We start from the raw sequence: 14206 nt of genomic DNA on the forward strand, positions 1-14206 counted from the left end.
AGCTGAGGGTCCAGCGGAGCCAGACATCACACTCACTCCATCCCTGACACCGCACCGTCCCTCCCGGTTTTTCCACCCTCCCATGCCAATATCATTCTTCAAAATATCACACTGTGAGCCGACAAAGAAGGGCAATTCCCCTTCCTCCCCGAAGGACCACGTGTATCTACGTCACGCTTTTATGAGCGGGCAGATTTCATTCACTTCCCAACGCTTTTTCCTTTTTCAATTTCCCGTCAGGTGTTAAATCACTGCCGTCTTTGGGAGCTGCTCGAGCCCTGACAGGCATGCTGCGGCTGCCACTGCCTGCTACAGGAGTAATTACAACCCTGCAGAAGGCTCCAGGCTGCCATTTCCGTTTCCATGGAAATAAATACTGAATTACTGAAAACAGAATATGATGCTTTATGGATTTTGAGGCTTTTGATTATCTCAAAACCACCTTAGCCCATTTTTATTGGTGGTGGCTTTGTTTTAAGGCGGGGAGGGAATAATGCTGACAGCGTGGAAATAGGCAGAGCGACAAAAGGTGTTTTGAAGGAGTGAAAGAGGGGGGGGAAAAAACCCAACCAAGGGGTCTGAGTGATGCCCTTAAGATTTGCAAGGGGGACAGCAGTGCTGGCTGAGGTTGTCCACAGCATCCAGGTATCCAGCCCTGGAGAGAGGAGCCCATGGAGGCTCACTGGTCCTTGAGGGCAGCCCCAGCTCACCACCACCATCCCCATGACAATCTGTTTGCAGGGGCTCTGGGGACAAAGCAAACCTCTCGCCCTTCAGGAGGGGTCATTCTAGCCGGCATTGGTGCTTAAACACCCAGAACTGCAGATGGCAGTTGAACTTCAAGATGAAGCTACCATAAAAAGGAATTGCTTTGTGTTCTTGAAAAATAACGAAGGGAGTGATCTGGTACTAAACCCCTGTATCTCTGAAGCGAAGGGACACAGAGGTGTGCACAACGACCCTGGGCTCAACTCTCATTGCAAGGTATGGCTGGGAGTTTTTTATCACAACAAACTAAATTAAATACTTGGTTTGGGGAGGATACACACAAACCAAACATTTTTTCTGAAGCCGCCTTAAACTTCATCTCACCGTCTGAGCTCTTACAGTGCCTCACAGGAGTTTGTCCTTACTTGTTTCTGCCCTAACTTGGGTTGCATCTTCCAAGTACCACCACAGCATCTCTGCAACAGGCTCAAAGCACCACAGTGAGTCAAGAAACAAAGTTCAGGAAAACCACCTGACTGCAGAGAGGGGCAGAAGGCGAGACACCACCTCAGCAAATCATCTCTAATACTGACTTGAGCTAAAATCAAACATTTGATTCAGGACAGAAATCCTAAATATTTTTTTCTGCTAACAATTCTTAAACCATTTTTTTTTTGGCAGTGGAACCTTCTGCTTTTTGAGAAATGTCAGTCTTTGGACACAGTGTCCCAATTCAGCTGCAAAAATAAATGTCAAAACAGTGAATTCTAGTTTTAAGCCAGCTCTGGTCGGCAAAATTTAGGTTGAAATGTTTCCTAGCTAAAAATCACAGGCCTCCCCAAACTTATGAAACAATTCCAACTGCACTGACTAGAGGCTTTCATCCCTTTCATGAAATAGTCACCAACCAGTGATGGGACTTGGTCTGCATTGTAGTCCACCCACAAAAGCACACTTCTCTGATGTTTTACCTCCTACCTGGATGGACAGAAATAGATGCTGAAAAACCATGACCACGTGTTACTATGTGTTATTCAGCAGGTTTGACATACATATATTTAGCTATTTGCTTTCAAATCTAAGGGAATTAGATGAAATTGGAAGCTTAGCACAGGTATTTTGCACATTTAACAGGAATGCCACAGTGTAGGGGACACTTCAGGCCCAGGAAAGAAGAAAAAGTCTGATTGGGAACGGTGTAAATTCAGACAGTCCTTCAGGGACAGTCCAGAGTCTCAAACTTCCTCTGAAGCAGGAGGATGGAAGTGTGCAGCTCATCATAGATGTGATCAGCCACTGCTGCTGGATTAACCGAACAGCACTGTACCAGCTCCTTCTCACTGTAGCTAAAAATGACTTTCAAACACAGCTTGAGATAGAAAAATAAATCACTGCCCTACGGCTGGGGAAGAACAAGACAGGGAGAACACCACAGCCTGATCTTCAGAGCTGCTGCTGCAGTTCAGCAGTCACGAAGGTCAGTGGGAAACACAAGCTCGTGCCCAAGGAAATGCTGCCTACAGCAAAGACCCAAGTTCGGAATTGCCCAATACTGACAGAAAATAGCTCCTGTCTGACTCCTTCCACAGTTGCAAGTTAATTACAAAGCAAAAGAGCTAAACTAAAGCTTTGCCAATGGGTTCTGAACCAGAAACCCAAGATCGAAACACACTTCTCTCTCCACGATTCCTCTCCCCAGCAGAGGAGCTGGAGATACTAAATTCCCACTCCGACTCCAGTGCCGCAGAAACATCAAACCACACAGGGTGTCTTATGCAAAAAACTTACGCCTCTGTGTATTATTTAAAATGTTCTAGTCAGAGGTCATGCTTAACACCACCGTTATCTCCACAAGCATTCTGCTACAACACCGCTTCCCATCTTTGTTTCCTAAAAGCCTTTGATCTGCATCAATCCCTTTGGCTCTGTTGTTATCTCAGATCCTGCTTTATCACCACTATCACATTAAGAGTACACTTATCTCATACCACCCGGGGATATCATATTAACAAAAATCCCGTTAGAAATCATCCTCCTTCTGCACAAACAAAATATTTCAGAAGTGAATGGAAATGCTGTCCCAGTGATGTAATCGTTATGCAATTAGTGAGTATGATGTAACAGGAGGCCACAGAGAAAAGCACCTTCTTCCAGACCACAGAAGTTCAAGCAAGTGTTTGGGGCTCTCAGCACCATTCCTGCTCGTGCTTTAGGAGAACAATAACTAGGCAAAGGCGTCTTTACCCCTTGCCTCCTCGCACAGCCTCTGGGGCAGTTCCAGCCTGCACTCCAAAGTGAGGGGGAGCACGTCAGACCAGCCAGCCCCTCGGCTCCCAACCGACAGGAGCAATAGGAGAACCAGATGGGCTTTGTTTTTCTAAGCACAGGTGATTGACTGATAAACCATATTAACAGCACCACGCTGCTGCTCCAGAAAGAGTGATGGCATTCAGACAGTCTGCCAGGGAAAAGGATCCATTTCCCAATTCCTCCCATGCACGGCAGACAAGCGTAGGTCAAAAATAAGTGTAGCTTATACCGGTGCCAAACCACCGCTGGGAAAGCTCACGATTGCCCCCAGATTTGTCTGGGAGGTTTGCTCAGTCTCAGTGTAAAGCCTGCGGCTGGCAGCACGGCAGGCTGCCGAGCCAGGGGCCACGGTGGGCTCCGGCAGGAGCTGCCTGTACACTGCCCGAGGGAGGAACGCAAACGTATTAATCACCCACATGTGTTCAGCTGGAGCCTGGCACAGCATTTCTGGGAATATTGTCATTTCAGCACATCCAGGAAAATGCCAGACAGTGTTTTCCTTAAAACTTATTCACAACCAGAATATATAAAATATTTTTTTCTTACAAAACAGGTGACAGAAGCTTCAATCAAATTATTAAGAAAAAGATTTAAGTTGTACTTCCAATTAACTTGATGAGAAAGTCAGACTAGAGCCAGTGTGTCTTCAGAGGGAGGCAAACGAGGACTGACTAGGCTGACTCTGACTGAAACAAAACAGCATGATGGAAATAAATGATAGTTTATAGGGGTTGTGGGGCCAGCACCCCAAAGCCCAGTGGGCGTGCTCTATGCTGCAAGTACAGCTGCAGGCACAGGCTGAGAGGTGTCTGCAAACCCACTCAAGAGGGGAGCTCACTGTTGTTTCCAGGACAGGGTGGCAGAGCAGAGGTGTTTACAGAAGATGGCTTGTCAAACAGAGACACAGATGCGGCAAATGAAAATTTATGAAAACAGAAGGGGGGGGTGGGGTGATGGGGGAGAGGGTGAGAGGCTGGAAGAAAGTCCTGCAGAAGCGTGTCCCAGCCCTGCCATGGCCATAGCGCACATGCACACGCCAAGCAGGGAGCTGTTCCTCCTCTCCAGCTGCCCCAGGTCCTCTCCCACCCAGCGCCCATCTGGGCTGCTGCAATGCTGTACATGTGGTGGTTCTCTCTCCAGATGTCTCTGGGTTTAGTGCTGTAACGTTGGCAGGTGCCTCTGGCTCCTTAATTGGTGTCAGACTTCCCACGTCAGAGACGCCGCTGGTGCAGAGCGGCTCAGCACAGTCCACGGGGTTACGGCACAGAAGAGTTTCCAAGCCATGAAGGGCAGTGCCCAGGGCTTGACTTGCATCTCCAGCCTGCAGCTATCAGGCACCCAGCTGCTGTGGTGGCTTTGAAATCTGCCCTGTGTGAACACCAAGAGCTTTAGGAGTAGGAAGTAACTTGCTACTAAAGTTTAGGAGGGAAAGGGAAAAATCTCCTGTTTCAGGGCCAATGTCAAATGCTTCATCGTGAGAGATCAGGAGGAAGCTTTCATGAGGGGAAAGAGGCAGGTTACAGAATCACTGCTCATTGCATATCATTTTCTGCTCTGCGCTGCAGCTCTGCCGCAGAAAACACGCTAGCCAAGTGGCATGCACCTTTGACTTTTGCCAGGAACTCCTCGTGCAAGCTAAGCAAACAAAAACATTTGTAGGTTGATAGGTTTTACTTATACCCTACCACAGACTGGCTGCAAGCAATGCCTGACACCCTGCGGGAAAGAGTAGTGGTCAACAGCAGTTTTAGTGCTTCATGGCAAGAGGGAAGTGCAGAGCATCTGCCGCTGTTCTCCTAAGGGCTGCCGGCGGCCACAGAGCTCCTGAGATCCCTCTGGTATAGCCCAGATGACATAACCACAGGTAGCACCAGAATAAGGGTCCCCAGCGCAAAGCCTGCAGTTTCCCTGGGTGCTCGCTGCTGCCTTCCCTGCAGCACTGAACGGGAGAAGGAGCAGCAGCAACCTGCTTCCACCTCTGCTGCTTGAGTAGCAGGCTCCCACCTTACTGTGCCGGCACCATGGCACCATAACGACTCGCAATGTACTCCCAGGAAAATACCAAACGGCTGAACGACTGCTGGCCTTGCACCTTTCTGAGCTGTGCTTTGTATAAAGGGCTTTCCCTTCCGCATAGCTAATCCTCCCTATCCAGGTATTAAAACCAGAGTAACTCCCGTGCTAATACTCGCTTTCAACAGAAATTATGTCTTTCTCTAAAAGCTTAAATTACAGGTTTGCTGCTTCTGAGTATTAGAGAAGACCCAGAATTAAATCCTTCACTTTCAGAGTAAAACCAGGACTTACTGCAGGAAACAGGTTGCTCAATGCAACAGGGCAATTTGCAGGAGGCAGCCACTGGGTTCATGGTGTCAGCCAGAAAGGCTCTTGAAAGCAGAGATCATCCACAAAGCAGGGTAGCCATGATTAAATACTGTTTTCTGCATCACTGGGAACCACAAAGCAAGGGGGTAGGATCACACAAACACTCACACAAAATCACTCTAGTTCCTTAGCCAAGCACAGGTCAAGGGAGGATGACAGACACAGGGCTTGAGTTGGTTTAAGTCAAAAAAAAAACAAACCCCAAAACACTGCAGAACTGACTCAGCTCTCAACACATCACTGAAAACATTATGGGTTTGATTTTAAAGAAGTCCTCCAGCAGAGGATGGAGGCACCAAATCTGGTTTGTAAATACAATTTATAAGGACCAATACAGTTCTTGCTGTTGCCTTTTTGCTATAAAGATGCCTTACTCAGGGTCATTTATTATCCTCTCCCCACTCTGCCACTAAGGTCTTAGGTGAAGAAGAACAAATGCAAGATAATTAAGCTCTTTACAGGAGAAAAAAACAAATCAAACAATTTGCTGTGTCTTGAAAAGGATTGGAAACGTCTAGACAGAAGACAGACAGAATTGGTCTCCAATGTATTAATTTCAGTAAGAAGTTGAAGCCCTGAATTACAGGGAAGAGATTGAGGTCTGCTCCTCCTGCAAAAACTTTCCACAGCATTACCTTACCCTCCCCGTGATTCTGACATCCTTTATCCCTCCTGTGATATTTATATCCGATAGCAGGGGACCATAATCTGGGTCACCAACAGCCTGGACAGCCCCTGACAGCCCTCAGCAAGAGCTGCTGGAAATGCAAGAGGCACTCAGAGTCCCAGCTCCATGCCTCTGGGGAACTGGCTCTTATTGGGGGAGAAGAAGAGAGGAATGGGAAAGGTTTTCATCTATCTGGGAACACACAGGGCAAGCAGGGCTACCTCGAGTTCATGGGGATTTTGGATGCTCTCTCCTTCCACCAGGGGCACGCAGGGGTCACAGAGGCTCCCTCTACTTAAGGAGAACCCGTACAACCTCAGTAAGCGAGTTTGCATAAGACATCCACCCCGGGGGCATCTGAGCTTCAAGTACTAATAAGGTTATGGCAGGCTGCAAGAACATACTGTCATTTAGATTGGTGATGTGACAGAGGAAAGGCAAACAAGTCACAGCAAAACAGCCCACTTAGGCACCATCAAAGACCTGCTCATCCAGACACAGAGACGGAGGAATAAAATGTTCCCATCTCAACAATCCTATGAGATTGCACAACAAAACAAACATGAAGAAGAGGCAGCCCACTTGCATAGCCAGAGCAAGACTGGAAGTGCAGAAGTTCCACCATGAACCAAAACCCCCTTCCTTGGTGACAGTTCTCTCAAAAACACTCTGGTCAGACCCAAAGTTTCCAGTTCATAACAACAGTATTACCCCTTGGCAAGCCTTTCCCTGAGAAACCCTCTTCCATTCCCACCCAGCCTGGGAGAAGAACCTTACCTGACATGCATTGTACAGAAGCTGATGCTCAAATTTCTTGATCCCCAAAATATTCTGAAACATCTCGTAGAGCTGCTCCTTGCTGAGGATGAGTTCCGAAGCAGCGCTTGCCGTCATCCTGGCCTGCTGCTTGCGGGGATCCTCTTCCCCACGGTAAATAGCATCAAACTTTGCCATCCAAGAGCTTAGGACCGTCTCCTTGCTGAGGCCATCAATTTCTGGTAGGCTGCGCACTCTCTTCTCAATGTGCTTCTTGAAGACCTCCCGGGAGTCATTTGCTGAGCAGCCTCCGCTCTGCACCATCCTAGCAACACGGTCGCTTTTCAGGAATACCTGCAAAAAAAGGGTGACTTCAAATGGTGTCAGTTAAAAAAAAAAAAAATTCCCCTTAAGTACCACAAACCATGAGTTCGCTGCTGGGAAGGTTGCTAACTGGCTGCCAGTACACTTTCCAACTCCTCACTCAACAACCAAACGTTGCCAGATGGACAGAGGTTTCAGCTGTAGTTTGGGAAACTTAACAAAATCAGGTGAAGCTTCTGCTCTGCATGTGCTCAAATGGAAAATTTTGATGCAATTAGGACTTCATGTGATGTTATGGCTGTACCTCACCCGGTACATAAAAGCCCTTTGGGAAAGCAAGATTATATTTTGCTCTATCAAATGTTTTAATAAGGAAGTTATTGCACAACTACATTCACCTAGCCAAGTTCTGCCCTGTTACAGGGAGCCCAGTCATCCTACTTAAGACAACAGCATTGCATTTATCCTGGTAGCCAGGCCCCTGGGAAACCTCTGACCAGTGCAAGGACCAGGCTTACTTTAAGCTATTACACCGGAGGAGATCTTTGCAGACTGCCCTGCTGTCACAAAATGAGAGGAATGGCATTGTATTAATTAATATTATCTTCAGTTAAGTAACACGTGTGTCCTCTCTTCTCCCACACCCTGGTCTTTCCAACCTGGGCAACCAGCATGACAAGAGCACTGTTAAAACACAAGGATAAATGGCCTGATCTTTGCAAACTGATGGGTAAACACCAAGCCAACACAGATCACTAAAAGGTGGCATGGCCACAGGTGGATGAGGCCACATCCCTTCCCATTCCAGCTCTGCTGGTAGCACAGGATGGTTCAGCACGGCTTGAGGCTGCCTGGGAAGGCTTGGCAGAGAGAGCAGACTGCAAAGTGCAGGACACTGACAGCAGGAGGGAGGGAAAAGGTGTTTGAGGAAGATGCTCTTCCCACTGCAAGAGCAGTAGAAGGGTCAAAACATAACAGACCCCTGCAGATAAGGAGACGCCATGGGAGCAAGGCAGAGCTGAAGGGTGAGAGAAGGACAGGGGGATATTGTGTTGGCTCTCCTCTCCCAAGCCCTGAACACAGAAGAACAATCAATGCCCAGTAAGAACTGCTGTTTTATTAATGATGCTGAGAACTGATGAACGCAGCAAGCTGGGAAGAAGCTGTGCCAGCACAGGGGTGTATCTGTCAGCTCTCAATAATTAAAGAGCTTGAGGATGACCTAAGGACATGGTAGATTTTGGTTTTTATACCACTCAGCAACATGGCATTCCATGTTCCCAGATGCTTGATGGCACAGGCATCTGTTGGTAGTGGTAGTAGGGATTTGCTCCAGGAGCAGCCTAGAAATGCTGCTGAGGAAGAGCTGGGCTGTTTCCTTTCAACATCACCATGCTGCGGAGTATTCCCTGCAGATGAGACAGGCAGGATGCCACCAGCAGCCTCTTCAGTCCATCCTGAAACAACACCAGCACACATTTCATTTTCTTGCAGAGCTTAAATGAGTGATAACACCCCTGGTGTGTGCTGGTGCTTTTAAGTAATAGGTGAGAGCTATCAAAATCCAAGTTCCTGACACAACTGAAGAAGTCGCCAGCACACTGACTACTGGAAACAGTGGGAGGTCACAGCAAACAGCCCCGCTGCAGCACCCTCAGCTCCCATGTCCCCTCTGGAACCCACGTGCTCCAGATGCCTTTGGCCTGACCCTGTGCGACAGCGCTGGTGACTTCCCAAACCTGCCAGCACCAGTGGCTGCTGTTATCCGGGTCCTCACCCCCATCAGAGGAGTGACGGCGGTGCAAGCAGAGGGACTTGACTCCCTGTCTCCCCTCAGCCCCGATTAATCCCCCCGGGCGCAGAGCTGCAGCCAGAGGAAAGGAGGGATATGGCTGGCAGAGGGGAGGCAAGCCTGGGGGAGCGCTGGTCAGACACAAAGCAGCAGAAAAAGACCGTGAAATAGGAAGATAAAAAAAAGATAAAAGATGTATTTTGTTCTGCAGTGCAAGCTGCTTTCTTTAGAAAATACCAGGTGAATTGCCTAGTAGGAACGCAGGAGTCTAGAATTACTGGAGCAAAATCCTAGCGTGGGTGCGTACCCCAGCACGTGCAGAACTGGCCTCTCTGAGATGGGTCCGGTATCTCCTGCCACATCCACAGGGGAGCCTCCCAGGTCACGTGTGGTCCTGGCTCTGCCCACAGCAGAGTGGAAACAGGTCTAATGAAGCATTTCCATAACACCCACTGAAGCAACTGCTGCATAAAGTGCTAGTTGACAGTCAAAGCTTTACTCATTAGAGTAAAAGGACATGAGAGAGGCTCTCCTGGAGCATCTGTCGGCTGTGCTGGGCCCATCTCGCACACATGGATCCTGAAGGCACAGCGGTGGAGCCTGCTCAGCTCACTCAATCTTTGAATTTGATAGTGGTCTGTGGACTAGTCTAAGACTGGCAATCACAAGCTCACGTCTTGACAGCAGACTTAACAGCAGAATGTGGCCATGCAAACACAACCATGGCAAGAGCAAACACATCCCTGACCTACCATGTCACCTTCACTTCTTTCTTTATTTCTTCTGAAAAAAAAAAATTCTTCCCCAGGTAATGATCCTATTCTGCACCAACAGTAAGTGAACCCCTTGGAAACATCAGCCATGTCCTGCACAGAGATTGCCAGTTTCAGCTGAGCAGAACAAGTTTTAGTATTTTCCAAGCTACCATGCAGCTTTACAAGTCAGTACCTAAATGCTAATTTCTAGACAGTGTCCATCCAAGGGGACACTTAAATGCATAAAACTGAGACTTGCAGGATCTTCTGTGATTGCACCATGGCTCGACCAAGGGTGGGCACCTCTCTGCAGAGAAGGGAGGAAGGACACCATCATCAGCAGGGAACACTGTTCAGGCACTGAGAGGGGCAGAAACTTTCTGTGGCGAGGCTTTGTCTTGTGCCACTGCAGACGGTGCTGAGGAAGAGACACACAGCCACGCTACAGCTGCAAAGAAGCTGAAAGTACGGCTGTAAATTGAAGGAGACCAACATTTAAAAAGAAGAAAAATAAATTTGTGCAAAAGGACACAGAGCAACGCATTATGCTTTTAGTGGCCTTTTTAGGTAGGACAGAGCAGGTGGAGTGTCCAGCTGAACTGAAGATGTAGGGCTTGCAGACAGCTAGTGCTGATCAATGGCTCCTTGTACGTTTGATTACTTGGGGTAATTTTACAGCATAGAACTTCTGGAGCTGGTCAGGACACGATTTTAGCCAGACCCACCAGGGAAACTGGGATGTATTCTGCCTGGTTTTAAGCAGTTTCCTTTTCCTGCTCAAGAGTCTTATCTGAACAGATTACGCTGCTCTTACATCCTAAAATGCAGCTCACGCCATCTTGAAAACTTTCTCTGAGAGCATCTGTTCAGTGAAGCTGTGATAAACTGATGATCCCTTGGCAATTTCATTTCTGATAAGAAATGTAAATTACTCTCAGCTTCCTTCCTGTACAAAGAATGATGGAGAAGTAACTACTAGGCCAGTTTAATTGAGTTAATCCAGGGATAATTTGTGCTTTCCTTACACAGAAGCAGCTGCTGCCTTTTTTTTTTTTACAGAGTTAGAATTCTCTTCAGTTTTAGTATCTGATTTTGGTCTGCTCTTAGATTCCACTTCCAGAGAAATATTTTATGTAGGCAATTCAAAACCTTCACCTTTTATGACAGAACAGCTCTAGGGAGAAAGAGAAATGGTTTGCAGAAAGGCTAGCAAAAAAAAATAAGCGACACTCCTCATACAAATCACAAGCACTGATTTCCTTCAAAAACAGAAGCTCTTTCCTTCTGAGGAAAGGTATGAAAGACAGCATTAAGGGCTGCATACAAAGAAGTGCAAAAAGACAGACATGCATAATTATTCTTTTGCACAATTATGAACGATGCTTCATTTTCTTTGGCATCATCTAGTTTTGTAGATGTACATCCTCCTCCCTGCCCCTTTCTTTACAGCACTTGTCGTACCAAAGAGAAAAGACAAGACTCTTACTGAAAAGCCCAAAGTCAATTAGAAACAATGCAAAAGCTTCAGCAAGAACTGAATGTGCTGCCCAGTTCTCTTCTGGTATTTTTCATAGGGAGCACATGACGTTTATTTTGTATTGTGCCATCTTCCCTGTCTCAGAGTACATTGTTTGAAAGTATCAGGAAGATATTTTTCAGCGTAAAGGAAGGGTGATCTTCCCCATAATCAAGCTATAGGATACACCATGGTGTAGGGGTTGCCATATGGTTGCATGTTCAAACCCTGAACCTCACAAACTTTTGTGATATACCAGATACCAGACAGAAGCAGCCTTGCACTCGCCCTTGTTTTGTGCTGATTGATAAAGAACAATCCGTTAGTTCAGAATTTAACCTCGTCTGTGAATAGGGGTGAGAACAGGGATTCATATGAATATTGTATTGCCTCTCCTTACCTCGTAGTAGCTCTGGACAGCGTTTATAAATGCTTCATCTGCCACAATCTGTGTTTCTCCATTGAGAAAGGCCTGGAAACGATCTTTAATTGTCTGGAGCTGCTGCTTACTGATCTGCAAAACATACCAAAAGCAGAAAATTAGTCAAGAAAGGTTTGTGTATGAGGAAAAAAACCCACTAATTCTTCTGCAATATCTTACCGGGGTGTTTATGATGTGCACTTCTGCTCCCCTCTGAGGACAGCAGTAATAGATGAGGAATCACCCATGCGTGGGTACACACACACACACTCTTCACCCTGGCAAGCTCATTTAAGTATCATGAGCACCTAAACCCACTCTGAACATCAACTCTGAACAACTCTGCTGCCACAAAACGCACACAAGACTTTTACTGCTTCAGGTAAGGACAAGACCTAAATCCAAAACAAGCTGCTGTGTGCATGCTTGGAAGAGAGCATTCCAGTGCAATCTCTTCCCCATTTAGCCTCTCCTCCCTTCCAGAAGAACGTTGAATTCATCACTGAACAGGAAGCCTTGCAAGCTGGCTGTTGAAGATGGCACTCATCAGCACTTCAGGCCATTGGTCTTTCCTCTTTTTTTTTTTTTTTTTCCTTGTACATTTCTTTTGGCTTGTCACATATAAACCACCAGTCAGCATCAGTGCTGAAAGAATTTAATGTCATTTAATGCCAAACAAATCATATGAGGGCAAACCTGTTCTCCTTATCCAAGCAAGGACTTTCTCTGCTGTCTTTGCTGTTCAAAACAATTTCTGTCCAGCATACAGCTGATATAAATTACAAGACAGTTCTAATTTTGGCACAATGACATCAATAGAAAGTTTACAAGGGTTTGTTCCAGCCTTGTAAGATAACATGACATTATTTTGCCAATTTATCTGTCAGTTTAAAACCGGATATAGCTAAAACCCCCCACCTCTTCAACTTGTAGTACAGTCAAAGTCACAGCAAACACCTAAGTCATGTATCAGCAATGCCAGAACAACATCTTAAGATGCAGATAACACTCATGCTGAAGCGCTGCAGGCATTTAACTGTAGTTGTGCCTGGTTTATTGCATGACTACTTCAAGTTTGAGGATAAGAATTAATTTAAACAAAAGAGAAGGAAGCAAACAAGATGTATATATGACAACATCAAACTTAACAGGAAAAGAGAGCAATCAGAATTAGGACAACAATGACTAAAAGGTCTAGAGAAGAGGGATTCTCTCACTGGTTTGCCAGCAGAAGAAACCAGCCCATTACAATGGAAGGGAAAAATAAAATTAATTGCTCTAAGTGTCTAAATGGCTTTGCATAAAGTATCAAAAACTATGGAGATCCAAACAACTAGAGCATAGCAAAGCCTGGTAAACACAGCTAGTGATAAAAAGCAGGAGAGGGACCACTTGGCAAACACAACGATAAGTATCACTAGATCTAGATGATGTGCCATGCAGGGTGTTTAGGGACTGCAGTAACAAACATCATGAACACTGGTAATTAATTCTGCAACACCATGCTGAGGAGGGTTAGTGAGCAATGGCAATTTGATGTGATAATCTGGGATTAGTTTATCCTGGTGCTTCTGGAGAGGTGTTCATCAAAGTGACATAAAGCAAGACTCAATATGCTCTGCTTCAGAAAACATGGAACAGCCTTTGCCATCCCTGCAGGTGCTGGAAAGACGGGTCATTCCCACCCCCAAAACAGCAGCCCACACTTCACAGGGTCTTATAAGGACCATCCCTTTGACCTGACCCACCTCAGCCTCAGTCACCATCTGGAAAGAGCCCTGTGGAAAAGCACTGTTGAAAGCTCCTGGCAGGATGTAATTTTTGGCTGTAAGAGTCCACTTGACATGTCAGGCACCTAAAACCCTTTGTGGCGTTTGCTGGTAGCACCCTAGACATCATGAGACTGTGGGCAATACGCACAGTGTCAGACATAAAGAAGGCTCCAAGTCTGTCTGAGCTGATGGAGGCTCCTGATGGAATTTAAAAGAGAACTGGGTCAGCAATTAAGAGGAGCCAGAGACAATGTAGTGATTGAATGGGAAACACCCGTGGGAAGGCGCTAGGGTCTGTTTTTATTAAGCATTTAATTATCTGAAAGAAGAGAAAAGCAAGATGTTAATTAAATGTATTGACGATTTTGTATTAGCAGCCATTGCAAACATCAGGCAGAAAGGACAGGGTGATAGAGGCCCTAAGAAAGCAAGAAAAGAAACAGAAAAACTGCAGGTAACATTGAAATCAGGGTGTTGAGGCATAAAGACATACTAAAAGCACGGATGCTCTGAGCCAAGAGGCTTTTCATTTGTGATTTTAACAACGTGCACGGCGCTTTTAACCCACAGGTTATTTCTTAGGACAACCTCCAGAAGTTCTTCCTTGTTCAATTCCTATAATGCCATCTAGCAGCAATATTTTATGGTCCTTCCTCAATACTGAACAGCCTACCTTCAAAACGAATGATGCTCCTTGAAATCCCTAGAAACTCCCAACACCCAGCTCACATGTGAGCTCCTGAAGGCTGTGGAAATGAATCATGGGATTTGTCTCTACTGGAGTGCCAGTTGCCTCCTCC

General features: G+C 46.3%; 1 protein-coding gene across 12 annotated transcripts in view; it reads right to left on the bottom strand.

Moving 5' to 3' along the window:
• The window catches only part of CADPS (calcium dependent secretion activator), a 220930-nt gene that overhangs the window by 166336 nt on the left and 40388 nt on the right, over nucleotides 1-14206 (bottom strand). For all 12 annotated transcript variants that reach the window (XM_074913788.1, XM_074913784.1, XM_074913783.1 and 9 more), the window contains 2 exons: nucleotides 11614-11727; nucleotides 6848-7180 (listed from right to left, as the gene is read on the bottom strand). In XM_074913788.1, coding sequence (XP_074769889.1) covers nucleotides 6848-7180; nucleotides 11614-11727 — 447 coding nt within the window. The remainder of the gene's footprint in view (nucleotides 1-6847; nucleotides 7181-11613; nucleotides 11728-14206) is intronic.

This window comes from Athene noctua, chromosome 10 (assembly GCF_965140245.1).
Source record: "Athene noctua chromosome 10, bAthNoc1.hap1.1, whole genome shotgun sequence".
Taxonomy (NCBI): domain Eukaryota; kingdom Metazoa; phylum Chordata; class Aves; order Strigiformes; family Strigidae; genus Athene; species Athene noctua.